Source organism: Phoca vitulina, unplaced genomic scaffold, assembly GCF_004348235.1.
Source record: "Phoca vitulina isolate PV1807 unplaced genomic scaffold, GSC_HSeal_1.0 scaffold81, whole genome shotgun sequence".
In the NCBI taxonomy this organism is placed as follows: domain Eukaryota; kingdom Metazoa; phylum Chordata; class Mammalia; order Carnivora; family Phocidae; genus Phoca; species Phoca vitulina.
In genome coordinates, this window is record NW_022589784.1 from 1,496,097 (window position 1) to 1,518,466 (window position 22,370).

A 22,370-nucleotide genomic window follows, 5' to 3' on the forward strand; every position below is an offset into this window, starting at 1 on the left:
CGCCCCCACCACCTCGTGCCCCCGCCTCGCTCCCCCCACCTTGAGTGCCCCCCCACCTCACACCCCCCACCTCGCTCCCCCCACCTTGCGCACCTCCACCTCGTGTGTCCCCCCCCTCGTGCCCCCACCTTGACCCCCCCACCTCGCATGCCCCACCTCACGTGCCCCCACCTCACATGTCCCCCCGCCTGGCGCCCCCCCACCTCACTCCCCCCACCTCGCGCACCTCCACCTTTTGTGTCCCCCCACCTGGCGCCCCCCACCTCGCTCCTCCCACCTCGCTCCCCCCACCTTGCTCCCCCCACCTCGCGCACCTCCACCTCTCGTGTCCCCCCACCTTGTGCCCCCCACCTCGCATGTCCCCCCGCCCCCCGTCGGCGTGAGGGAGCCAGGTTTTCCCCATTCTCGCAGGCACCTGCTATGGTCTGGTTTTGTTTTTTATCGTGATAGCCGTTCCCGTGGGCGTGAGGTGGGGTCTCGCTGTAGCTGTGGGCTCCGCCGCTCTGACCAGTGGTGTGGAGCGTCTTCTAGTGCGCTGACGGCCGTTGGAGTGTCTGGGGAGAGATGTGTGCTCGGGTCCTCTGTTGTTGTCGAGCTCTAAGAGTCCTTCGTAGGTTCTAGGCAGGGGTCCTTTATCTGATATCTGACCTGTGAACATTCTCTTCCATCCTCTGATTTTTCTTTTCACGTTCTTGCAGGTGTCTTTGAAAGACAAAAGTGTTAAATTTGGGTCCAGTTCTGTTTTTGTTCTCTTTCGTTGCCTGCGCTTTTGGTGTCTCGTCTAGGTTCGTTCATCCTGTTCCTCTTCTGCTTACGTAAATTACGTTTTTGAAAGTTCTGCGCTTGAGTGCTTTTCTTTTGTGTTGGGAACGTCCAACTTCGCAGTTTCCAAGTTCTCTTGGGCGGTTTCCTTACGCTCCTGGAGGTCGCGGTGTTCTCCAGGCCGTGCCGTGGAAGTGCGGACAGTGGGGGGTGTGTGGTCTGCGGCCTGGCAGTGCCACGGGTACCGACTCGCCGCCGTGTGCCGCGCGCTGCGGGTCACGTAGGTCACCCGCTGTCGCCGACACGGTGCCTGTAGCTACCGCAGGTGTCTGGGGTTTGACGAAGAGCCTGGGAGGCGAGGTGGAACAGGCGGCCCCGTCTGGGCCTCGGGGCGTCTCTGTGTTGGGACGTGACCCCCCTTTCCCGAGCCCTCGGCCCTGTCCCCTGCCGCTGGGCTCGGGCTCCAGAGAGGTCTGCAGGCGGGCAGCTGTGTGTCGGCCTGCTTCCCCGCCTCCCCGGGCGGTCCACGTGCACATGGATTTCAAACATCTGTCATGTATTTTTTTCTTGATAGAATCGAGAGAAAAATTGCAACAATCTCCTTAGAAAGCAAATCTCCTCCAAAAACCTTGGAAAGCGGTGAGTAGCTGTGCACCCTGCCCTGTAACTCCCAGGCCCCAGGGTGTGGCCTTGACACTCAGGACCAGCCGTGCCAGGCTTCTAGAATTGTCTCTGGGTGATGTTGAATGCCACCCGTGTCCCCATGACGGCCGGTCTCGGTACCGTCGGGCGGCAGTCCCGTCCCCTCCTGGTCGAACCGGGCCAGCATCTGACACACTCTGCGTGCCTGACCCACCCCCCACCCCCCGCAGACGCTCCATTCTCCAGCTCCCGTCCCGTCCCACCCTCGCTCTACCGTAGCACGCTTCCCTTGGGCGGAACGGGGTGACTCTGAGCCCCCGGGCCTCACCGGCTCTGCTTCTCCTCATCAGGTGGTGGCCTGGCCGGGAGGAAGCCGACCCCTGCCAGCGAGCCCGCCAACAGCAGCAAGTGGAAATCCACCTTCTCGCCCATTTCCGACCTCGGCCTGGCCAAGTGTGCCGACAGCCCGCTGCAGGCCGGCTCCGCCCTGAGCCAGAACTCCCTGTTCGCTTTCCGGCCCCCCCTAGACGAGCCCGGCTTGGCTGATGCCAAGCTGGCTGCCCACCCCAGGAAAAGCTTTTCCGGTGCCCTGTCGGGGGCCGGTGGGCTGAGCCCCAGCAGCAACCCTCCCAATGGCTTCGCCTTCAGCGGGGGCCTGGCCGCCGACCTCAGTTTACACAGCTTCAGCGATGGTGCTTCTCTCTCCCACAAGGTCCCCGAGGCAGCCAGCCTGGGCGCCCCCCTGAGCTTCCCTGCCCCGCGGGGCAAGGAGGGCAGTGCCGCAGAGCCCGGCGCCTTTGTGAACAAGAGGCAGCTGGAAGGACTGGGTGGCCCCAAGGGCAGGGAGGCCGGCGAGCTGGGCCTGCCAGCGTGCGGGCCCCCGGACAAGCCCTCGCTGGTGCACAGCAAGCCGGGCAAGGGCCGGGACCGCGAGCCCGACTTGAAGAATGGCCACAACCTCTTCATTTCTGCCGCCACTGTGCCTCCCGGGGGCCTCCTCAGCGGCCCGGGCCTCGCCACGGCGGCGTCCTCGGCAGTCAGCGCGGCCCCCTCCGCCCAGACACACCGCCCCTTCCTGGGCACCTTTGCCCCCGGCCCGCAGTTCGCCCTGGGTCCCATGTCCCTGCAGGCCAACCTGGGCTCGTCCGTGCTCCAGTCCTTGTTCAGCTCCGTGCCGGCCGCCGCCGGCCTGGTGCACGTCTCGTCCGCTGCAACCAGACTGACCAACTCGCACGCCATGGGCAGCTTTTCCTCCGGGGTGGCAGGCGGCGCAGTTGGAGGTAGGCAGACGCGCGTCTCTCCCGCCTGAGTGTCGGGTCCTGCGGGCCACACGCCGTCGCCCTCCCGGACCGCTGGGCTAACGACGACTGCTTTACAGGTTCCCTTGCAGGGCCCCCTAAGGGGCGAGAGGCTGTGCCCACCTGTCCCTTGGGGTCCACTTTGCACCTGCCACCTCGTTCCTTTCCGTGAGATGCAGATGTGCCCGTGGTGTGGGCAGAGCGCTCACGCGTGAGTCGGCCTGCGTCAGGCCCTCTGGTTGTGACGGCGTCCCTTGTACCTTCAGGAGGGCTGGCGCCATGACTAGGGCTCTGTCTCCTCCCCGTGGAGGTCCTCTGTCCGACCCGACACAGCCCATGGGTTCTGGGCAGCCTCGGGGGCTGGTGCTGGGCAAGAGCGAGGGCCACAGCGCCTGCTGTGTGGTGGCACCGTGTAGGGGTGGAGAGGAGCCACGTGGCCGGGCTGGGCCGGGCCCGCCTTGGGGTCCCAGGAGTCCGCAGCCAGCTCCTTGCTGGACACAGGCAGGCGAGGCCCTGTCTCGTGGCTGGGAGCCCGGGTGGGGCGTGCCCGCAGGGGGGTGCGGCCCGGCGCTGCCCTGCAGGTAAGTCGCACCCGGCCACCATGCCCTGCTGCTTGCTGCTTCGCCCCCGCCCCTGCGCCGCACGCGGACCTGTGGCCGCTGTCTGCTTCCCTGTTGTTGTGTCTCTCTGCGCTTGACTGGAGAGTGCCCACCTGTTGAAGCTGAGTTTTTCTCTCCTGTTTGCAGGTGTCTTTAACCACGCGGTGCCTTCCGCCTCCGCTCATCCGTTTGGAGCCAGTTTCGGCAGCGGGGCTGCGTGTCGCAGCGCCACGCTGAGCTTAACCCCGCTGCAGGCGGTGGCCGGCGCCCCCGCGTCTTCCTTTCAGGCCCCGCCCCCGCCCCCACCGGGGCAGCCCCCCCTCCCCGCACCCCCTCCCCCTAACGCCGCCTTGCCTCCTGCCCCCGCGCTGCTCCCGGCTAACTCTGAGCCCGTGCTTCTGCAGAACCTCGCGTCCCTCCCGGCTAACCAGGCTTTCTTACCCACCTCCTCTGCCGCCTCTCTGCAGCCTGCTAACGCCTCTCTGTCCATCAAGCTCGCCTCCCTCCCGCACAAGGCCCCCCGCCCCTCCTTCACGGTGCACCACCAGCCCCTGCCCGGGCTGGCCCTGGCCCAGGCCGCGCCCGTGATCCCGCAGGCCAGCTCCACGGGGCCGTCTGCCGTGTGGGTTTCCCTTGGCATGCCGCCTCCGTATGCCGCGCGCCTTGCGGGGGTTAAGCCAAGATAAAGACCTTGCTTAGCTAGCAGTTCGTATTCTGTAAGGTAAGGCTAGAGCCCAACCAGGGGGCCCATACGAGACCCTGAACTATCTGTCCTTCCTTCCACAGAGAGTGGACGGGCCCGCAGGGCTCCGAGGAGGGGCCCAGGGGACCCAGGCTATTCTGCCTCGGGTGGAGACGGTTGGTCCTGAGAGGTGCAAGGGAAGATAGAGCACAGCGAGGCGAGGGAAACCGGGTGGCCAGGCAGGGCTGGCCGTGTGTTCTGGCCTCCGGGGCGGCTGAGCAGCCACCGCGGAGCTCCAGGGGGTGGCCCGCTCTCGCTGCCCGGCCCAGCCCTTTACGGCAAGCCCCCATGGGCCCCTGCCCAGCGGAGGTGGCCGGGAGGAGGTGGCTGAGGCCGGCAGTCCGGCCCGGCCCGTCTAGCTGGATGGAGCCCGCCATTGTCACCCTCAGGCTGTGTGTCTGCAAGCGGCCAGGGACCGGGGCTCCCGGGGCAGCTCAGGGCTCAGCCTTGCCGTCTGTCTGCTCTAGGGCCTCCCACAGTCTGTCTCCCTGAACGCACCCTTAGGGCTTTAAGAAAAGGCAACGCGTAGAGGGTCGTCCAAACTTGGTGCTCCTGAGCTAGAGGCCCCTGCCTGCAGGCCCGGGGCAGCGTGGCGCCGGCCACAGAGGAACGGCTGCCTGGCCGGGGGGGGGGGCCGTGCTTTGCCGTGGTGCCCACAGCACAGCTCCTGCCGCTCCCGGGAACGCGGCCCGTGCCTCGGGCGGTCAGTGTGGAGCCGTGCAGGGCAGTGTAGGAAGGGCCCGTCTTCGGAAGCGGGTGAGGAAGGTCGTCGTGAGGCCCCCGCGGGCCGCGTGTCGGCGTTAGGGAGCTGGGCCCTGGTGCAGCCGGCCCGGCCACTGCTGATGCAGCTTGGCGTCCCCGGGGGCGAGGGCTCGAGGAAAGGAAGCCGGCTGCTAACAGGGCGCTGGGGCCGGCCCATCCTCCACTGTCTGCCGCGTGCTTAAGTGGACACAGGCATGGGGCCGCCGCAGTCTGACGGCCTCCCAGTCAGGGTGCAGGTCTGGGGACGGGCTGTGCCACGGTCCTGCTGGAAAAGCCCAGAAGGTAGAGCAGGTTGCGTGCGCGTGCGCGGGGGCCTCACGCCATCAGAGAAGGCGTTGTGCGGCCGGGACCAGCTTTGAAGAGGTCCGAGGTGTGCGTGCGGAAGCATCTGGGCATCAGGCTCCTGGTCCTGGCCCACAGGGGACCAGCGCCTCCTGTTCCTCTGCCCCGTGGCCGTCACGGGCGGTCTCCCTGGGCTGGCCTGCGAGCAGCGCCTGGCATGCGGCCGGGGGGAGGGGAGGACGGGGACCTGCTGCCTCCGAGCGGACCAGGGGCCCAGCGCCGGGGGTCCCTGCCAGGAGAGGCGGGGCCTGCAGCAGCCCTGTTCTGTCTGTCCGACCGTCCGTCCATCTGTAGGAGGCTTTGGTTCCCTGGCCTGGGGGAATGTTTGGGCCCCCCCGAGAGAGACGCTGAATCTCTGCTGCCTTTTCTCCCGCGCGCGTCTCCGCAGGTAATTAGGATTTCTACCTCAACCGTGAGACCTATGCAAGGACGGGCTGGGCCGGCGGCCGGCCACGGGACGGCGAGGACGGACTGAGGACGGGGGACGAGGCTCTACTGTGAATCCGCGCTGGGCAGACCTGCAGGAGGCGCTGGGGCCTGGCTCCAGCTCGTACTGTCGATAGTTTTAGATAAAGTATTTATCGTTTTTTAAAAAGTATAAACAATTCTGACTTATTTTACTCCACCGAAGTCGTAAAGGCAACCTATTGAGAAGTGTAAATACTATATATGAGAGGATCTATATACAGACGTCCACCCGAAGGACTGGCCTGCCCGCGGACGCGCTGACCGCCGGTCCCGGTGCTATCTCGACGCAGGCCCCGCCGCTGCCTCGTCCTCTTGGTGCTGACTGGAGGTTGACCAACGCCAAAACCAGGCCGTGAGGCGCCTGCCCTATTTATTCTCGCCGCTCTTCCTATACCAAAGGCATGGCTGTCTCCAGGTGGAGGGTGGCTCGCGCTGTCGTGACATTCCTCGGAAGAGGCCCTCTCCCCGAGGGGGCGCCCGCCCCCGCCCCATCACTGTGAACGGCTCCTACCAGACTGTTGGCCCCTCGGCCTGGGATCAGCGCCTTTGGCATAGGAACGGTCGGCGGGCGTGGGGCGGTCAGACCCTCCCCGATCCTGCGCGGACCCGTTCTGAGTGGTGCTTGAGGAAGGTCTGGTACCCGATTCCCGACGGCGTGGCGGGCTGGTGCAAGTGCATTTACTGTCGTACGTCCCTGCTCGTCCGGGGCTCCCGCCGCGGTCCACCAAAGCGCGTAGTAAGCTCGCGGCACGTGGGCCGGTGACGTGGGGCAGGTTAGTCACGGGTGCTTGGTGTGTCTGTACAGAGGAGAGTCACGCTGAGGAGTGACAGTATTTTATAGAGATGCGATGAAAATTTATAAATTTCATAGACTTGACTTCATTTATTTTTAGATTGTATAATGCATAGTAAACTAAAGAAAAAAGTGAGGGGAGAACCTTTCTATTTATTCAAGTGCACACAGTGGTGTGGGCCCAGGGCCGGCCCTCGGCCCCGGACTGCGTGACCGCGGCTCCCGGGGTGGAGTGGACAGGCCCCGCGCCCCGCCCAAGCCCCTCTGGCCAGTCCGTGCGGTTGCTGCGGCCGTGCCGCCCCCACCCCGGAGCAGCTCTGATGGTGCTTGGCAGTGAACGCACTGGGGGGGGGGGGGCGGGGGCAGGGCAAAGCTGGGAGAGCTGTTCGGAGGCGTCTAGAGGTTGCCAGTAGGGCTCTCCAGCCCCTCCAGGGTAGCAGTCGGCCAGTGTTGTGTCTGTACGCGGTTTTCAGAGGGTGCGTCCAGAAGCCCCCAGCCCCCCGAAAGGGCCAACATCAGCCCAGGTCCTGGCAGAGGGATCTGGACCCCGAGATGGGTGCTCTAGGAAGGGCTGAGTCGGTGAGGTCAGAGCCCTGTCCTCAGGTGCTTGCATCCCCCAAGGAACACAGGGAACTTGCCTCTTTCCAAAGGTGGGCTGTGTTTAGCCCATTGCTCAAGTAGAGGCCCTGAGCTCCTGCCTGCCCGGGAGGCTCGGCCTGGCCCCCACTCTTCTGGTGGGCAGGCAGAGGCCTGAGGCGTGCAGGCCAAAGACGGCCACCGCAGGACCGTTTCTGCCTGCAGCCGCCGCCTGGAGGCAGACCAATCTGTGCAGGCCGGGTGTGGCCGTTGGCTGTTCTGGAAGTCGGCTGGACCCCTGGTTTCCACAGGCAGGGGCCTGCCAGAGCCCTGCTTTCCTGCTTGCCCTGGGGGTGACGCCCCTGGCCCAGAGCAATAGTTGAGGCAGAAGATGGTGCTCGCGATGGGTTCTTGAAATTGGCCCATCCTTCTGTAACTGGCTGCCCTGGCTCCCTCCCTCTGGGTTGGCGCCCCCGGTGCATGAAGGTGCTGCGCCTCACCCCCGTGAACCCCAAGCCCTGGGCCCCAGGACAGGGCAGTGTTTGCTTGGCCACACACACACACACCCGTGTCAGGGGCACAGGGCTCCCTAAAAAGCTACAGGGTGGGTGGACAGCGGAGAGGTCACGCCTGAGTCCCCAGCGTAGAACAGAGCGACCCTGCTCGCACATACTGCATCACTTCAGGGGGCCCGCACGGTCACTGACGTGGGGCTCCCCGCGGACGTGCCACACTGAGTCTCCGGCACGAGCGCGGGCGTGTTTGGGATCACCCCGCGGTGGCTGGGCTGTCCCGAGCAGGAGGGGAGGCAGCAAGCCCGTGCACAGAGCCCCGGGGCTACCGCCGACCGCAGGCAACTTCAGGGAAGTCTGGTGGGCCGCAGGGGGCTCTGCTCAGGAAAACCTAAACGTGAACACGGCCCTCCCGGGCAGCTCGCCGTCTCTTGCAGCTACGGACTGTGATTTACCCAAGGCTCACGTGCCCCTCTTTACCCGCCCCGCCCGCCCTCATTCCCACGGTCCAGCCACACTGGTTTGTTTCCCACGTCTCTCGACCTTGGTTTGTAACTCAGACGGGGCTTTGCTTTGTGTTTCTGGTAGACTGTGTTTCAGTTGGGGGTGCTGGCATGGCCTGTCCCTCCCTGGGCTGCTGGCTTGACCCTCTTCTCCTAAGAGAACCCCAGTGCACTCTGCATTTCCACCTCTAGGCGCTGTAATAAAATACTTTTCACTTGAACCTCATCTGGCGGCAGCATTTCTTTCTGACGATGACGCAGCAAGGGAGAGGTGTGAGGGCCAGGGGTCACACTCACCATTCCCCAAGTGGGGAGGACGGGGCTCCCGGCAGAAGCCTGGTGGGCTCCTTAAGGCAGCCCCGTGACCACGGCCAACAGCAAGCACCCTCCTCAGGGAGGCCCAGTCCCTCCCGTGCTTACAGCTGATTAGGCCAGGCCCACCCAGGATGCCTCCCTTTTTTATTAAAAGGGATTGACTTAGGATTGTAACACTGGCAAAAACCCTTTCCGAGGTCCTGCCTGTCCTCAAGGGAAGGCCTAGGAACTGGGATCACAGGTCACCTTCAGGTTCAATCACACCACCCTTCCGTTGTCCCTTGGGGCCTGTTAGCACTACCGGCCCCATGGGCCAAGCAAAGTCCCAGCCTCCCTGCCTCTCCCTGGTCTGGTTCTAGGTCTCTGTCCCCCTACTGGGGCAACCTGGCCCTTGCTCCTGGGCACTTAAACCTCCAAGCTGGGGAGGACTGCCGTCCCACAGAGGCCTCACTGCCCTGCCTCGGGAGCCAGCTCCAACCACCTGGGGCCAGCAGCCCCTTCCTGCACTCACGGCAGCACCATCCCACGTGGAAAAGAGGTCCCTTTATTTGAATACAACAAGCACGCTGGCCTGAGAGTGAAGACTTCCAGCTCCACCCAGAGGCGTCCGGCCAGGGCCTGCCCCATCAGCAGGAGTAGAATTCACAGTGGCTCCAGCAGGCGTGGCCCCCACGCCCTTCACAGCATCGTCTAGCTTTGTACATTCAGCCTGCAGAGGCCAGGAGAGCTACACCAGCCTCAGGAGCCTCCAGACCCCAGACGGACGTGCCCGAGGGGCTGGACACAACTTCTAGGAGTGGACGTTTGTCCCCCGGTAGCAGCACGGGGCACCAATAGGTGCAGACCAGTCCAGGGGCCGGGGGGGGGGGGGTCAGTGGGTTGTTTCTCCAAACTGCCCCTGCCCACCCCCACTGATCTTGGGTTTTTGAAGTCTTTAAGCCAAACATCTGCTGCAGCAAATCCAGGCTTGACCAGGAAACCCAGGGCCTGAAGAGGATGGGGCGGGGGGGGGGGGGTTGTTCCAGACTCAGGCCTTCAAGCCACCCAGCTGGAACCTGGCCTCCTCAGATATGCCGAACTGCTCCAGGGGGTCCTGTGTGGGTGAACGGGCAGCATGAGCCCAGGCCCCACGGGCCCACGCCCCTGCCCCACCCCCGGCTCCCCTGGACCCTCTGTGTACCTTGCCAGTCATCTTCTGGATCTCATTCCTGTAGAATATGAGGCTTCTCCGCATGAACTCGTAGCTGGGGGAGAAATTGGCGTATGCTCCCAGAGCCCTGCTGTGCCCCCACCCCAGACCCCCCCCCAGGCAGGCCCACACCCCACCTGGCTCGCCGCAGAGCCCCCATCCACTCCTGACACTGCTCCTCACTGCAGCACTCGAAGTGATACTTCCTCTCTGGGTCCTCCATGAAGCCTGCAGAGGAAGCAGCCCCTGTCTGTTCCCGCTCACTGCCCCCCCCCCCCCCCCAGCCCGCCACAGGCCTCAGCTTCCTCTTGCCTCCGTCCTAAAGTGTCCCCTCCTCCAGTCCCAGCCCAGACTCATCGCTTCCCACCAGTTGTGCTGTGGACTGAATTGTGTCCTCAGAACAGAATGTTCAAGTCCTAATCCCTAGAACCTAATAATACGACCCTATTTGGAATCAGGACGGTTACAAGTGCAATTACTTAACAGATCAACCTGAAAAGAGTTGGGTACCAAACCTAATCCCATCAGTGTCCTTGTAAAAAGGGGAAATTTGAACACAAACACGCAGAGGATGACCCACACGCACATGGAGACTGCGGGATTGATTCTACAAAGGCAAGGGGCACCTCGGGCTGCTGGCGACCCCCGGGAGCCAGGATCGCCTGGGAAAGTTTCCCTGGCAAGGAACCACCCCTGCAGACACCCTGTTGTCGGACTTCTGCCCTCCTGGACTCGGGGAGCACACATTTCTCTCGTTTGAGCGCCACACCAGAAAACCAGCACAAACTCCGCCTTCCTCCGCTGACTCGACGCTCTCAGGACGACCCGGAGGATCCTCCCCAGCGCCAGAACCCGGCCGGGCACCCGAACAGTGCAGTGCTCCCCAACAAGACAAAGTCCTAGGGCACCTGCGGCTGCAGCTAGCAGCGGTTACGCCCCGGGGGAAGAGCCCGGCCCGCCCTCCGGCCGCCCGGGGCAGTGGACTTTGCCTCCGCGCAGACAGACGCGGCGGCGGGGCCCGGGAGGGGCAGGCCCGGGGCCGGCACTCACTGATGGAGAAGCCGCTGGGCTCCTCCTGGGTGACTCTGCAGCGCTCCAGCAGCAAGGCTCCGACGGGCTGCGGGCAGAGAGGCGACGGGGCCGCTGAGGGCGGGCCTCCGCGGGACCCCGGCCCCCGCCTCGGCCCCGCGCCCCCAACCCGCCCCCGCCCTCGGCCGGGCCTCCGCCCCCAGCCCGGCCCCGCCCCCTCCGGGCTCCGGACACCCGCCCGGCCCCCGACCCGGCCCTGCCCCCCGCCGGGCCCCGGCCCCCGACCCCGGCCCGTCGGCCTACCTCGGCCTCGTCCGTCCGGAAGTAGAAGAGGAAGTTGACCACCAACTTTACCAGCCGCCGCTTCAGCACTGCGGGCACAGGGCGGGCTCATGCGGGCTCGGCGGCCGCCCACCCCCGCCCGTCCGGCCCGCCCGCCCCGGCGCCCCAGCCCGCTCACCGCTCCCCTTCTTGGGGCCCCGCATGCCCAGCTCGGCCGCCAGCTCGGCCGGCTGCCGAGACAGCGCCTGCAGCTCCTTCTCGTTGTAGCGCATGGCGCTGCCAGGACCCAAAACGCGGAGCGCGGACCGCGCCCTCCCGGCCGCCGTCCCCACTCGCGCCAAAAAAATCCCACAGCGCCGTCCCGGAAGCGCTACCGCAGCCACTGCGCTTGCGCGCCCCCGAGTCACTCATCCTGTGGATCGCCGGCGCGCGGCGCTGGCGTCCGGGAGCCTCGGCGCTTAGCGAAGCCCGCGTGGGGCGCACGCGATAGTAGACGACACAGACGGTCGTTATAGATAATCATGCAATAAGCTGGATCCGGGGTGAGAACAGAGGAAGGTACCCTCACGATCGGTGGCGCCCTTTACCGACGAGCGGAAGCCGGGCCTCCGGTGAGAACTGACCCCGCGCGAGTTAGGCGTTGAGAGCCTGGTGCGCACGCGCACTTCGAGTACCGGCCCTTATTCTCAGCCCCGCCCCCTTTCCTCGCGCCTCCGGCGCTGCTGTCCACCTCGCTGGGCAGAGCGGGCATGCGCACATAGGAGGCCGTTTCCCCACCCCCCCCGTTGCCCCCGGAAGTGCTTCCCTAGCACGCGACGCGCGTGCGCATAACGTATTCGTGGCCGCGGCGGGCGTGGAGTGAGGAGGAGCGCGGGGTGAGGACCGCGGCCCCGGGGCCCTGGCTTACCCGGACCGCAGCGGACGTGGGCCACGGGCGTCTGTGGCGGGGGCGCGGGGTGAGGGCCGGGCGGCTTTTGGGTTCGCGGCGCCCACGGGCCCCAGCTCCCGGGCCGCGCTCCGGGCGGGCCAGACGAGTCCCGCCTCCTCGGGAGTCTGGCGGGCGGCCAGCGGGGCCGGGTCGGGGTGGCGGTGCGCGGGGGCCGCGGTGCCCGCCGCTGTGGGGTCCCCGAGGAGGGGTCGGTGAGGCCCGGCGCCTCCCCTGTGTCCTTAGGGCTGGCCCTGGCTGGTCCCCGGTGGGGTCGCACCGGTGTTAGCGACCCCGCCAGAGTTCACTCGCCTGCTGCTCTTCTCTCCCGCGAAACCGACGTCTCCGTTTCTCCTGGTAGCCTGGTCTTATCGGCCCGGTAGTGATCTTGCCCTCGAAGCTCTCACCGCCTCACCCTCCTGCCCGTATTTCCCCCTAGCCTTAAACAAACGGCTTCCGCGTGCTCTCCCCCTCCACCCGCTCCGGCCGCAGACCTGCCCCGGTCGCGCGGCAGCCGAGCAGTTGTCCAGAACTTTCTGTGCTGCTCTCCGGAGTGGGCGGCTGTTCTGTCCGGCCGTGTGTTCCTTTTCCCCGGTCCTGTCGGGATGCATCGCGGGGTGGCTTTTGAGGACCTCGGCCGACTGACCGAGTGTGAGTCCTTGGTCGTCTGTGACCCCGAATGACCAGAAGTTAGGGTGAAAAATCCATCTTGAAGCTGGGAAAGGGTTGCTCGCCCCTTGTTTCCAGTGCTCTTCTGAAAAATCGGATTCCCTCCTGGTTTCCCCACCTTTTGTTCCTGGTCTTTTTCTTTCTTTGCTAGAAACTAAAGTTTTTTCTGGGCGTGGTAAACTGTCCTGATTGTTTTTATTGACAGGCGTTTTACGTGTTTCTGTCAGAACGAGGAGATTCTCTCAGCCCTGGGTTATTTCCCTCTTTTGGGGAGCACTCTTGTACTTCTGTGATGATACTTTCCACGCTTCTTGCTGTTCTTGCTCCAAAATTTCATTTCGGTTTTCTTCTTTTGTTTTTCCACTTTTTCTTCTCCTTTCTAAAAGATTGATTTAAGTTGGACCTCCAAGCGCTCACATTCAGCTTTTTATTTGGATCGTGCTATCATTACTTTCCAAAGGTTTTTTTTTGTTCTGGTTGTGACTCGCCTTGATGACGTTTGGTGTGCTGTTGTGCTTTGGTGGTGTAGTAACCCCCCCCCCCGTAATTAAGGACGACACTGACATCATGGGGGGGGGTTATGTGGAATTCTGCGTGTGTGTGTGAGTTCCCCGCTTCTCACCTAGTGAACCTCACTGCCCAGCGAGCCTGGGGAGACGCTGGTGTTTTCTTTGGGGTGTGGGGGACCCCAGCTGTCAGTGTCTGAGAACCGTCTCTGGCACTCATGCTGTGCCCCTGGGCTGGGCTGTGGGCCTCCAGCTGGACCTTCTGGGCAAGGTGGGGGGGAAGGGCAGGTTTTGATGGCATTCCCTCTTTTCAGCCTGGCCTTCATTCCACTCCCCGACTCTCCGACTCTCTCCCGTTGTCCCTGCCCCTGTAAGTGGGGTGGCCCTTCGTTCCGGTTCTTCTGAGAATAAAACTACAACCTACCCAAGCAGCCAGTCAAGGGCCCCTGGGCCCATGATCTCCTGTTGGGGATGAGCTCTGCTGGGGGGGACAGGGATGCTGTGTGCAGTGGGCTACCAGTAACTGGCAGCTTGGGTCTCCAGGGCTTACTGGTTTCCCTCTACCTTGGTGACCAGCTCAGCGTTTGAGTTTGGTCTCCCTGAGCCCATCACTCTCTCCGTGGGCCGTTTTTGCGACACTTCTGGTGCCTGTTCCCCAGCCAGCCACCAGCATTCGAAGGCCTTCTCCTGTTTAAGAAGGAACTGGGCTCCTCACCAAACTGGTGGGAACTCTTGGCCCTGTTAACATTGTTGCCTTCTGAGTTACTCTTGTAGTTCTACCTCCCTTGGGGTCAGTGGGGTGTTCTGGGATGTCACCTGTACGACAGGTGACAGGAAGTGAGGGTATGTCTCTGTCCTGGACCCTGGAGCTATCAGCGCCTGCTTCACAGGGGAGCACACAGGTCGCCCCGAGCCCTGGCCGAACTGGGGAGCATGCGCTGCCTTTGTTTTCTTCTTGAGAACAGCCGCCCTGATCTGAGTGAGGTGGCTTCCCACCGTGGTTTCGCTAGTGACGCTGAGCAGGATCTCATCCACCTGCTGGTTGGCTGCTGACTTGCTCAGAGCACACTCCTACCCCCAGAAGCACCCAGTTTTCGTTGTTCAGGTGAACGCCGTCCTGTAACGGCCTTGAGAAGTGAGTGTTGTCTCTCCGCGGAGGCCTGTAAGTGACTCAGGACCTGTGGGACAGAGATCTCCCATCCCCCATCCCTGCTGCGCATCTGTGCTGCTGGGGGAGGCAAGAGGGCTGGTGGCGTCCCTCCCCCTCCCCATGGGAGTTTCTGTCCCTTCACCCAGAAACCTTGAGTCTCCGGCAGGGAAAGTCAGGTGCTTCACCAGCAGGTGCAGGCAGTGCTTGGCCTCCGCCGAGGAGCCTGTGGCCAGGTCTGGCAGCGGGCACCACGGAGCTCTGGGCAGACTGCGGCTGCAGGCCCCCGGGGGTGTTGGGGCGCAGTGTTCCCTGGTCTCACGGAAGATGGCACAGGTGACGCACTGGTGTTTCTGGCCGGGGCGGCCCTGGTAGCGTGGTCTGCTTTCTTCAGGGTGAAAGATTCTTTTTCACAGAGTGCTTGCCACAGTGGGCGGTGCTTGTCTCTCACACTTTGTCTCACAACACTTAAAAGTTGGCAGCCCCAGGTGGACTCGTGTAATAAAAGTCCGACCCCTTGACGGGTATAAGTTCCTGATTCAGCAGCCATCCGGAAGGCCGCTTTGCTGGTTCCCAGGTGCGAGGGCTTCATGTGCTCGTCAAGAACAAGAACCAAGCCAGGGACAGGTCTGGATTCGTACGGAGTTAGGGGTGACTCTGAGTCCCACTGCAGGTCCACGGCAGAGCTGGCCTGCCCCTGACGTGTTCCTTTCCCGCTGTAGCCAAGCACCAGAGTCAGTGGTTGAAATGATACAAGTCTATTACCGTGCAGTTCTTGACGTCAGAAGTATAAAAGGGGGGCTCCTGGAGGGCCCAGTTGGCTAACTGTTCGATTCTTGATTTCGGGTCAGGTTGTGTTCTCAGGGTTGTGAGATCGAGCCCCGCATCAGGCTCTGCACTCAGTGCAGAGTCTGCTTGAGATTCTTTACCCCGCCCCTCTCTGCTCCTCCATCCCTTCTCTCTTTTTCTTTAAAATAAGTACATAAATCATTAAGTATTTTTCTAAGTATAAAATGGAGGGTTGTGTTCCCCTCGGGACCCCAGGGAGACCTGGCTCATGCCTTTTCCTGGCCCGTGGCCCCTCCTCCATCCTCACCGCCAGCAGCGCAGGGTCCGCCCATCTCTGGGACTCCCACCCTCTGCCTCCCTCTCGTGAGGACCTTGTGAGGATGCCGGGCCCCCTGGAAACCCAGGGTCACCCCCACCTCAAGGCCTTGACTTGCCTGCCTCTGCAAGGTCCTTTTTGCCATTTATGGTTCCATGTTCTTGGGTTTCAGGGATTAGAATGGGGACATCTTTGTGGGGTCATATTCACTCTTGGACCCTGTTCCTGTGAGCTCACCTCTACAGATAAAAGATACTGTGGGTGTAAGCCAGGGGCCCGGGGCTGACATCGACCAAGTCAAGAGGAAAGTGTTCGGAGGCCAGAGGGAGGTACCTGGAGGTTGGGTCTGAGCTGAGTGAAAGAACAAGGGAATGGAACCAGGCTATTTAGGCCCAGGAGAGACTGCTTTGGCCAAAAAGAGGTCTTGAATCTCTCTTGTGCATTAGGCAGAAGACGTAGGTAGGTAGGTGGATGGATAGAGATCTTCCTTGCTTTCAGCAAATTTACAGCTGAGCCACAGAAGTAGAATTTAGCTTGGGAGAAGTGAGTGGAGATGAGCAGAAAGAATTTAGAGGACTGCACACCGTGCGCTTGGGCAGTCGAGGAAGGCTTCCTGAAGGAGGTGAGACTTGGTGAGAGAACTTGGCTGTCTCTTCCCTGTTGCCATTTTGGGTCTCTGAGCTTTTACACTTCTCCGTCGGCATTGGCTTCCTTTCCAATCCTCCCCCACAGGCATTCATAGACACCACACTTGTCCTTGTTCATCCTCATTCCTGGTTTGTGTGTCCTTGGGCCACCGTGGGCCCTCAGTCTCCCAGAAGATATGCAGGGAAGAGGGCTCTGAAAAAGAGGGTCTTCAGCTGACCCATCCGCCAGGCTGCACCCTGCATTCTCACAGCCTCCCCCTTTGGCCCTGCAGGTCTCTCTACCAGTGTGGTAAAGCCCCAACGCCCTCACCATGGACTTCCAGCATCGCCCCGGGGGAAAGACCGGGAGTGGAGGCGTAGCCTCCTCCTCGGAGAGCAACCGAGACCGCAGGGAGCGCCTCCGGCAGCTGGCCCTGGAGACCATCGACATCAACAAGGTTGGCTGAACCGTGGGCAGGCGGGCGGGCAGCTCCCTCCGTCTCGTGGCCCCTCCCTCTCCCTTCTGTCAATGGAGCCAAGTTCAGTATACCCTGCACCTGCTGCCCTTGGCCCTGCTGCCCAGCTCTGTTGGCCTTGGGGTCCTGGTCTGTAATCAAGGGAACTTGACCTAGAGCAGCTCCTGCTGTTCAGAGGGACCTTTTGTTGCACGAAGTTTTTTGGTTTTGTTTGATTTACCAGAGACATGGAGCATTGTCAGTGGCAAGGGCCACAGTAGCATCACGTGAGTTGATATTTTAGCTATAAGTAGCAAAGGGCGACATTTTATTTGGGTGTACACAGCTGTGGGCAGACCAGAGTCTACCCCTTGGCACTTCGGAAATTTAGGGCACTGTTGGCAGCTGGGCAGTGTCCCCAGCTCCCACCCACTCAATGCCAGGAGCATCCCAGTTGTGAGGACCACAGATGTGCCCAGACATCACCCAGTGTCGCCTGGGGGCAGAGTCACCCTGGGCGTGACCCCCAGCGGTCAGCGTATGGTTCCACTTAGACTTTGAACTCTGACGTGTCGAGCCCTCACCTCTGAGGTCTGTTCTACTAACATTCTCCGGAGGAAACCAGACAGGACCGTCGTTGCCAAAGATGCCACGGCCGCTGGGCAGTGGAGTTAGGGTTTGAACCCCAGCTGTCTGCCCCATGCCTGCGGTCAGAAGCACTTACTCTGCAGCCTTAGTTCATGGAAAGTCACCGGTCTGGCCTGGGAGCCCCCGCACACACAGACAAGGGTCTCCGTGGGCCTTTGTTTTAACCCATTTGCTTCTGTTCTTCCCACACCTGGCTTGTGCGGTGGTGCTTGGAATGCCGGCGTGGTTGGTGACAGATCTCTGTCCCGGCCCAGAAGGTGGGCACCCAGCAGCGCTGTTTTGGCTCTGCTGCGGTCTAGGCCCAGAACTGCCCCAGACGTGGGGCCAGGCACCAGCATTGTAGGCCCCCAGCGCTGCCAGGTGGCCTGCGTCCACGGGATCCCAGGGGGCCCCACAGTGCTGCCTCAGAAGGCCCTGTGGGGCCCCAGGCTGCTGCTAGTCCTCTGTCCTCAGAACACCTGCCAAGGAGGAAAGCAGCCGCCCTCTCTGCCAGTTGAGGGAGGGCTGTGCGTTGTGGACAAAGGGAAGGCTTTGGCTCTTCACAGGGGACGGGGAACCACAGGGCGAGATTGCTAATGGAGTGTGTCTCCCTGCGCAGGACCCGTATTTCATGAAGAACCATCTGGGCTCGTACGAGTGCAAGCTGTGTCTGACCCTGCACAACAATGAGGTGCGTTACCCCTGCCTTCTCCGTTCCGGGCAGGGTCCTGCTGCTCCGCCAATCCCACCCCTGTCCCATCGTGCTCTCCCCGTTAATTCTGGGACGTCGTTCAGAGCGTGGCCAGGGGCGGCGGGGCTCAGGTCTGCTCACTCACCAGCCTGTGCCCCCAGCGCCCGCTGCCGCCCTGGGTGTGCAGGGCTCCCTGCAGTCCGCTTGCTTTGACCACCGTCCGTGCCGATTCCGTGTGAATGCGTGCCTGCAGGCATGGGGTGGGCACAGTCCCGGACGGTCTAGGTCCAGGGTTTGAGATCTCGTTGATGTGGCCCTAGCTCATCTCTTTCAGCGAACTTAAGATCGTCCCAATGATGGTTTCAAAAGTGCTCACCTGGCCCTGATTCAGGAACAAATAGATTTTGTTTGTCTTTTTCACACTGTTTAACGTTCTGGTGGTTTTCAGTTTGCGTGTAAGTAGTGCTGAATTGGCCAGTCTCGTATGTCAGGGTCTGCCCCCTTAGCACTGCTGACATCAGAGCCGGGCCATTCTTGGGGGGTGCTGAGCGTGACGACCACAGACATCCCCGGATGCGGCCCAGTGTCCCTGTGCTGGTCCAGAAATACGTAGAGTCTGTCCTGCTGTCTGGGGACAGGTCTCCTGGGCCGTAGTCAGAACAGACACACAGGGTCACAGGGCACGTTCACTTGTGGGTCCGCCAACTGGTGCCAAGTGGTCTCCACCATCCAGCCAGGTCCACTAAGCCCCCCCCACCCCCACGGCAGGCAGCGAGACTGCCGTGTCCCACACGCTGTGACCACTGACATTTGTAGACTTACTTTCTTAGGCTCTGTGTGCGTTTCATTCCGCTTTGTATGAACCCCATAGAATTTGTTCATTCCGCAGTGGCCTGGTGGACAGAGGCCGGCTTCTTCTCTCGGGCCGCCCCCACCCACCTTGAGTTGTCCGTGTGCTTTTCCCACTGCAGGGGAGCTACCTGGCACATACCCAAGGGAAGAAGCATCAGACCAACTTGTGAGTACCTCAGGCCCCTTCCAGTGCCCAGGGTCCGGCCTCCGAGGTAAACGAGGCGTCACTTGCATCCCTGTGTGAGATGGTCTCAAGCCAGCCCAGCCATGCCTCAGGGCCGGTGGAGGGGGGATGCCGGGGAGGTGGAAGGTGCTTTTTCCGCAGTGGTTAAGCTAACTGATCTTGCTTGAGCGTCAGGCTTCCGGGACACGAGAGGAACGAGGTGAGGGTTCACATAAGACTCCCTAGTAAGGGACAGTGGGAAAGGGGACAAGAAGAGAGGGGTGCCCCAAGTCTGTCTCATCCCCATTTCATGCAAACCCCGTGACCCCCAGCCAACCCCCCTATACCCCTGGCCTCTCAAACAAACTCCGAGGTCAGTGTGGGGGTTGGACAGCTCCCAGCACCTGGGCCTGTGGCCTTGGCGGCCTGTGTGGCAGGGGCCACAGCTCCATATCCATCCCACCTGCAGGGCCCGGCGAGCCGCCAAGGAGGCCAAGGAGGCCCCCGCCCAGCCGGCGCCAGAAAAGGTCAAGGTGGAGGTGAAGAAGTTTGTGAAGATTGGCCGCCCAGGCTACAAAGGTAATTCTGTCTGGGAGTGTGGTCTGGCCTGCCCCTGGTGCTGGGCATGAATGAGCCCTTCGCCACGGCCCCCATCCCTCGTCCTTGAGCCCCATGGAGACTGCTGTTCTCTTCGAAGCAGGGGCCCTCCCTCGCCCACGCCTCTCCCACTGGTCCATCACTAGTGCCCTGGGCCCCACTTTTCCTGTGAACTTTCCCAAACCACCGCATCACAGTGTCAGGGCCTCCCTTGGGCCCCTTGCGCCTTATCGTGGTGTTTGGGGAGCCTTGTGAGGATGAGGGGCCATGAGTCCCTTTCCTTTGACCCTGGGGTGGGGGAGGAGAAGGGGAAGGGTCCGTGTAAGAAACCACTTACTCAGTGGAACCCTTGGGCAGAGAGGAGGATTCCTGGATCACCTGCCAGAAAGTTGGTTAAGTGGCTCAACGGAATGTAGAGAACTGTGGTCCTGGGAGTTAAAAAGAAAGAAAGAAGAAGCTATTAGGCAGATATCCTAAATAAAGGTAGAAAAAGCATGTGGGGGATTGGCATTCCAGGCAGGACACAGCAGTGCAAAGGCCCTGGGGCACGTCTCCATCATAAGCTAGGGTTGAGATGATAGGATCCTTGTGGGGAGGCTGTCAAAGGCCTTTTGGCCATAGTAGGGCATCTGTTGTCTGTCCTGAGTAAAGCGGGGGGACGCTTGAGGGCGTAAGGGGGGCCGAGTGCGGCGTGCCTCGGAGCTGCATGGAGAGCGGCCTGGAAGTGGGGGCATGGCTGCTGGAGGCTTGGCTGCAGACCTCTCGTGCGAAGGGCACCCTCCCAGCAGCCGGGGTGCAGACCTCGCTGGCCTTAGGTGCCCAGCGTGCCCAGTCTGGAGCTCCTGCCCGGTGCTGTCCCGGGCGTCCGGGGAGGGCCATGGCACCCACTGTCCTGCCTGCACCCCTCCCCGTGACCTCAGGCAGGGACTCTGCTGGCCCTGGGCGGCAGCCACCCGAGTATGGGTCCCCCAGTGTCCTTCCCTCCTGTTCGGGGGCGGCATGAGGCCACACCCCTGCCTTAGCTTCAGGGACGACAAGCTGGCCTGGACTTGAGACCCTTGTGTGTTGCAGTGACCAAGCAGAGGGACACGGAGATGGGCCAGCAGAGCCTCCTCTTCCAGGTAAGTTGAAGCCTGGAGCCCGGTCGTGAGGGGAGGGTCCCCTGAAAGGCGGTGCTGCCACCTGCCGTGTCGCCACAGATTGACTACCCTGAGGTCGCCGAGGGCATCATGCCCCGCCACCGCTTCATGTCCGCCTACGAGCAGAGGATCGAGCCCCCCGACCGGCGCTGGCAGTATCTGCTCATGGCCGCCGAGCCCTACGAGACCATCGCCTTCAAGGTAGCACGCGTGGGGTCCCCACATCCACCGCACTGTGGGGAGCGGCCAGTTCCTGGCCTCCAGCCCGCTCCACAGGTGCCCCCTCGGCGGGTCCTTGCCTCTGGAAGGCTGGGTGTCCTGCGGCCGGGTGCCCCTCGCAGTAAGAGGTCCTCCTTGCCAGGCTGCTCGGGGCTCCCGTAACCTCGTCCGGGGCCACACAGATGGGAGCACAAACCCACCTCCCCCCGGGGTGGCAGGCTTGCTGAGTAGTGGGGCTAGTCTGTCACCCGGAAACTGAATCCTGTCCCCTGCCTGGGACACTGGCACCTCACACTCCACTGAGCTCCCGCCCCCCGCAGGTGCCCAGCAGGGAGATCGATAAGGCCGAAGGCAAGTTCTGGACTCACTGGAATCGGGAAACCAAGCAGGTAAGCGAGTCTAGGGTCCAGGCAGTTCTGGGGCCTTTGATGGCTGCCCTGGCCAGCCTGCCCCTTCACCCAGGGCCTCAAAGGCCCCACTTAGCCTTTTCTGTTTCTTTCCAGTTTTTCCTGCAGTTTCACTTCAAGATGGAGAAGCCACCAGCCCCGCCGAGCCTCCCTGCTGGGCCTCCTGGGGTGAAGAGACCCCCACCCCCCCTGATGAATGGTCTGCCGCCCCGGCCGCCTCTGCCAGAGTCTTTGCCCCCGCCACCACCGGGAGGCCTGCCTCTGCCACCCATGCCGCCCAGTGGGCCTGCACCCTCAGGGCCTCCGGGCCCTCCCCAGCTGCCCCCCCCAGCTCCCGGTGTCCACCCCCCGGCACCAGGGGTCCACCCCCCAACATCTGGGGTCCACCCCCCAGCACCAGGAGTCCACCCCCCAGCTCCCGGGGTTCACCCCCCGGCACCGGTGGTCCACCCACCAACATCTGGGGTCCACCCACCGACTCCGGGCGTCCACCCTCCAGCCCCAGGGGTCCACCCACCTGCTCCCGGTGTCCATCCTCCCCCATCTGCTGGAGTTCACCCCCAGGCTCCAGGGGTACATCCACCAGCTCCTGCAGTTCACCCCCAGGCCCCGGGGGTGCACCCTCCAGCTCCTGCAGTTCATCCCCAGGCCCCTGGGGTCCACCCACCAGCTCCTGGGGTCCACCCACCAGCCCCAGGGATCCACCCCCAGCCTCCTGGGGTCCACCCTCCACCTCCTGGGGTCCACCCATCGGCTCCTGGGGTCCATCCTCCAGCTCCTGGGGTCCACCCCCAGCCTCCTGGAGTTCACCCCTCAAATCCTGGGGTACATCCCCCAACTCCCATGCCCCCGATGCTGAGGCCCCCACTGCCCTCCGAAGGCCCTGGGAACATTCCTCCCCCTCCCCCAGCCAACTGAAAGGCAGCCCCTTCTCCAGGCAAGTCTGGTGTGTTGTGTTTTCCTTCAGAGCTGAGTTTGGTGCTTTTGTACGGGGCTGTGACATGTCCCCGCTGCTCATTAAACGCCTCCCCCGAGGCCCGGCTTGCACTGCTGTGTCGGTGGCTGGGGGGCGATGGGGCAGAGGAGGGGGGGTGCCCACTCACTGTTGGTGAACACCCGCCGTGCTCCCCCACCACACGCAGGGGCAGCTCAGGGTTGGGCCGTCGGGTGTCCCTGCACCCTACAGGACGCTGGTGGGTGAGGGCACTGGGTCTGGGAGCTCCTTCGTGAGGAGGGCAGAGCTGCCGTTGCTCACTGTCGTCGGGGACAGTGTGACCGAGCACTCGGGGAGCCCCAGCTGAGCGGGGGGACCACCCGCTGCCTGGGCCTGCCCACCCAGCGGTCGGAGCACCAAGACTTGGGGTCCCCATCCGGCCTGGTGCCGGGTCCTCTGGGGCATCCGCCCTCTGCCCTGGTCCAGGCCTGCCC

The 22,370-nt window shown here is 62.9% G+C and overlaps 3 protein-coding genes across 8 annotated transcripts in view; 2 read left to right on the top strand and 1 right to left on the bottom strand.

The window, feature by feature from the left end:
- The window catches only part of DOT1L (DOT1 like histone lysine methyltransferase), a 64,349-nt gene extending 57,808 nt beyond the window's left edge, over nucleotides 1-6,541 (top strand). The window contains exons 26-29 of one of the 4 annotated variants that reach the window (XM_032394516.1): nucleotides 1,337-1,401; nucleotides 1,755-2,684; nucleotides 2,783-2,913; nucleotides 5,536-6,541. In XM_032394516.1, coding sequence (XP_032250407.1) covers nucleotides 1,337-1,401; nucleotides 1,755-2,684; nucleotides 2,783-2,874 — 1,087 coding nt within the window. In that variant the 3' untranslated portion in view covers nucleotides 2,875-2,913; nucleotides 5,536-6,541. Of the gene's footprint in view, nucleotides 1-1,336; nucleotides 1,402-1,754; nucleotides 2,685-2,782; nucleotides 3,163-3,448 lie in introns of those variants that run through there. The other 3 variants (XM_032394520.1, XM_032394517.1, XM_032394518.1) reach the window with 3 other exon arrangements.
- Nucleotides 6,542-8,320: 1,779 nt separating this feature from the next.
- On the bottom strand, nucleotides 8,321-11,189 carry PLEKHJ1 (pleckstrin homology domain containing J1). Its single transcript, XM_032394526.1, has 6 exons — nucleotides 10,993-11,189; nucleotides 10,836-10,903; nucleotides 10,554-10,620; nucleotides 9,641-9,731; nucleotides 9,495-9,558; nucleotides 8,321-9,407 (listed from the first exon to the last, which is right to left on the bottom strand). The coding sequence occupies exons 1-6, from the start codon at nucleotides 11,084-11,086 to the stop codon at nucleotides 9,342-9,344; spliced, it is 450 nt and encodes a 149-aa protein (XP_032250417.1). The 5' UTR covers nucleotides 11,087-11,189; the 3' UTR covers nucleotides 8,321-9,341.
- Nucleotides 11,190-11,214: 25 nt separating this feature from the next.
- SF3A2 (splicing factor 3a subunit 2) lies at nucleotides 11,215-22,024 on the top strand. 3 transcript variants are annotated; one of them, XM_032394524.1, is made up of 9 exons: nucleotides 11,215-11,425; nucleotides 16,086-16,250; nucleotides 17,494-17,565; nucleotides 18,537-18,583; nucleotides 19,050-19,159; nucleotides 20,249-20,298; nucleotides 20,377-20,517; nucleotides 20,856-20,924; nucleotides 21,039-22,023. In XM_032394524.1, the coding sequence occupies exons 2-9, from the start codon at nucleotides 16,125-16,127 to the stop codon at nucleotides 21,858-21,860; spliced, it is 1,437 nt and encodes a 478-aa protein (XP_032250415.1). In that variant the 5' UTR covers nucleotides 11,215-11,425; nucleotides 16,086-16,124; the 3' UTR covers nucleotides 21,861-22,023. The 3 variants fall into 3 exon arrangements, with proteins under 3 accessions (XP_032250415.1, XP_032250414.1, XP_032250416.1); XM_032394523.1 differs by lacking the exon at nucleotides 11,215-11,425 and adding an exon at nucleotides 11,626-11,689 and having other exon boundaries at nucleotides 21,039-22,021; XM_032394525.1 differs by lacking the exon at nucleotides 11,215-11,425 and adding an exon at nucleotides 11,682-11,770 and having other exon boundaries at nucleotides 21,039-22,024.
- Nucleotides 22,025-22,370: the final 346 nt, after the last annotated feature.

Excerpts from the sequence above, each read along its gene's own strand:
- SF3A2 (XM_032394524.1), top strand. The coding sequence starts at position 16,125 with ATGGACTTCCAGCATCGCCCCGGGGGAAAGACCGGGAGTGGAGGCGTA. Across the intron at positions 20,299-20,376 it reads AGCAGAGCCTCCTCTTCCAG|ATTGACTACCCTGAGGTCGC; the intron begins GTAAGTTGAAGC and ends GTGTCGCCACAG. Across the intron at positions 20,518-20,855 it reads ACGAGACCATCGCCTTCAAG|GTGCCCAGCAGGGAGATCGA; the intron begins GTAGCACGCGTG and ends CGCCCCCCGCAG.
- PLEKHJ1 (XM_032394526.1), bottom strand. The coding sequence starts at position 11,086 with ATGCGCTACAACGAGAAGGAGCTGCAGGCGCTGTCTCGGCAGCCGGCC. Across the intron at positions 10,621-10,835 it reads TCCGGACGGACGAGGCCGAG|CCCGTCGGAGCCTTGCTGCT; the intron begins GTAGGCCGACGG and ends CTCTGCCCGCAG. Across the intron at positions 9,732-10,553 it reads GCCCAGCGGCTTCTCCATCA|GCTTCATGGAGGACCCAGAG; the intron begins GTGAGTGCCGGC and ends CTTCCTCTGCAG.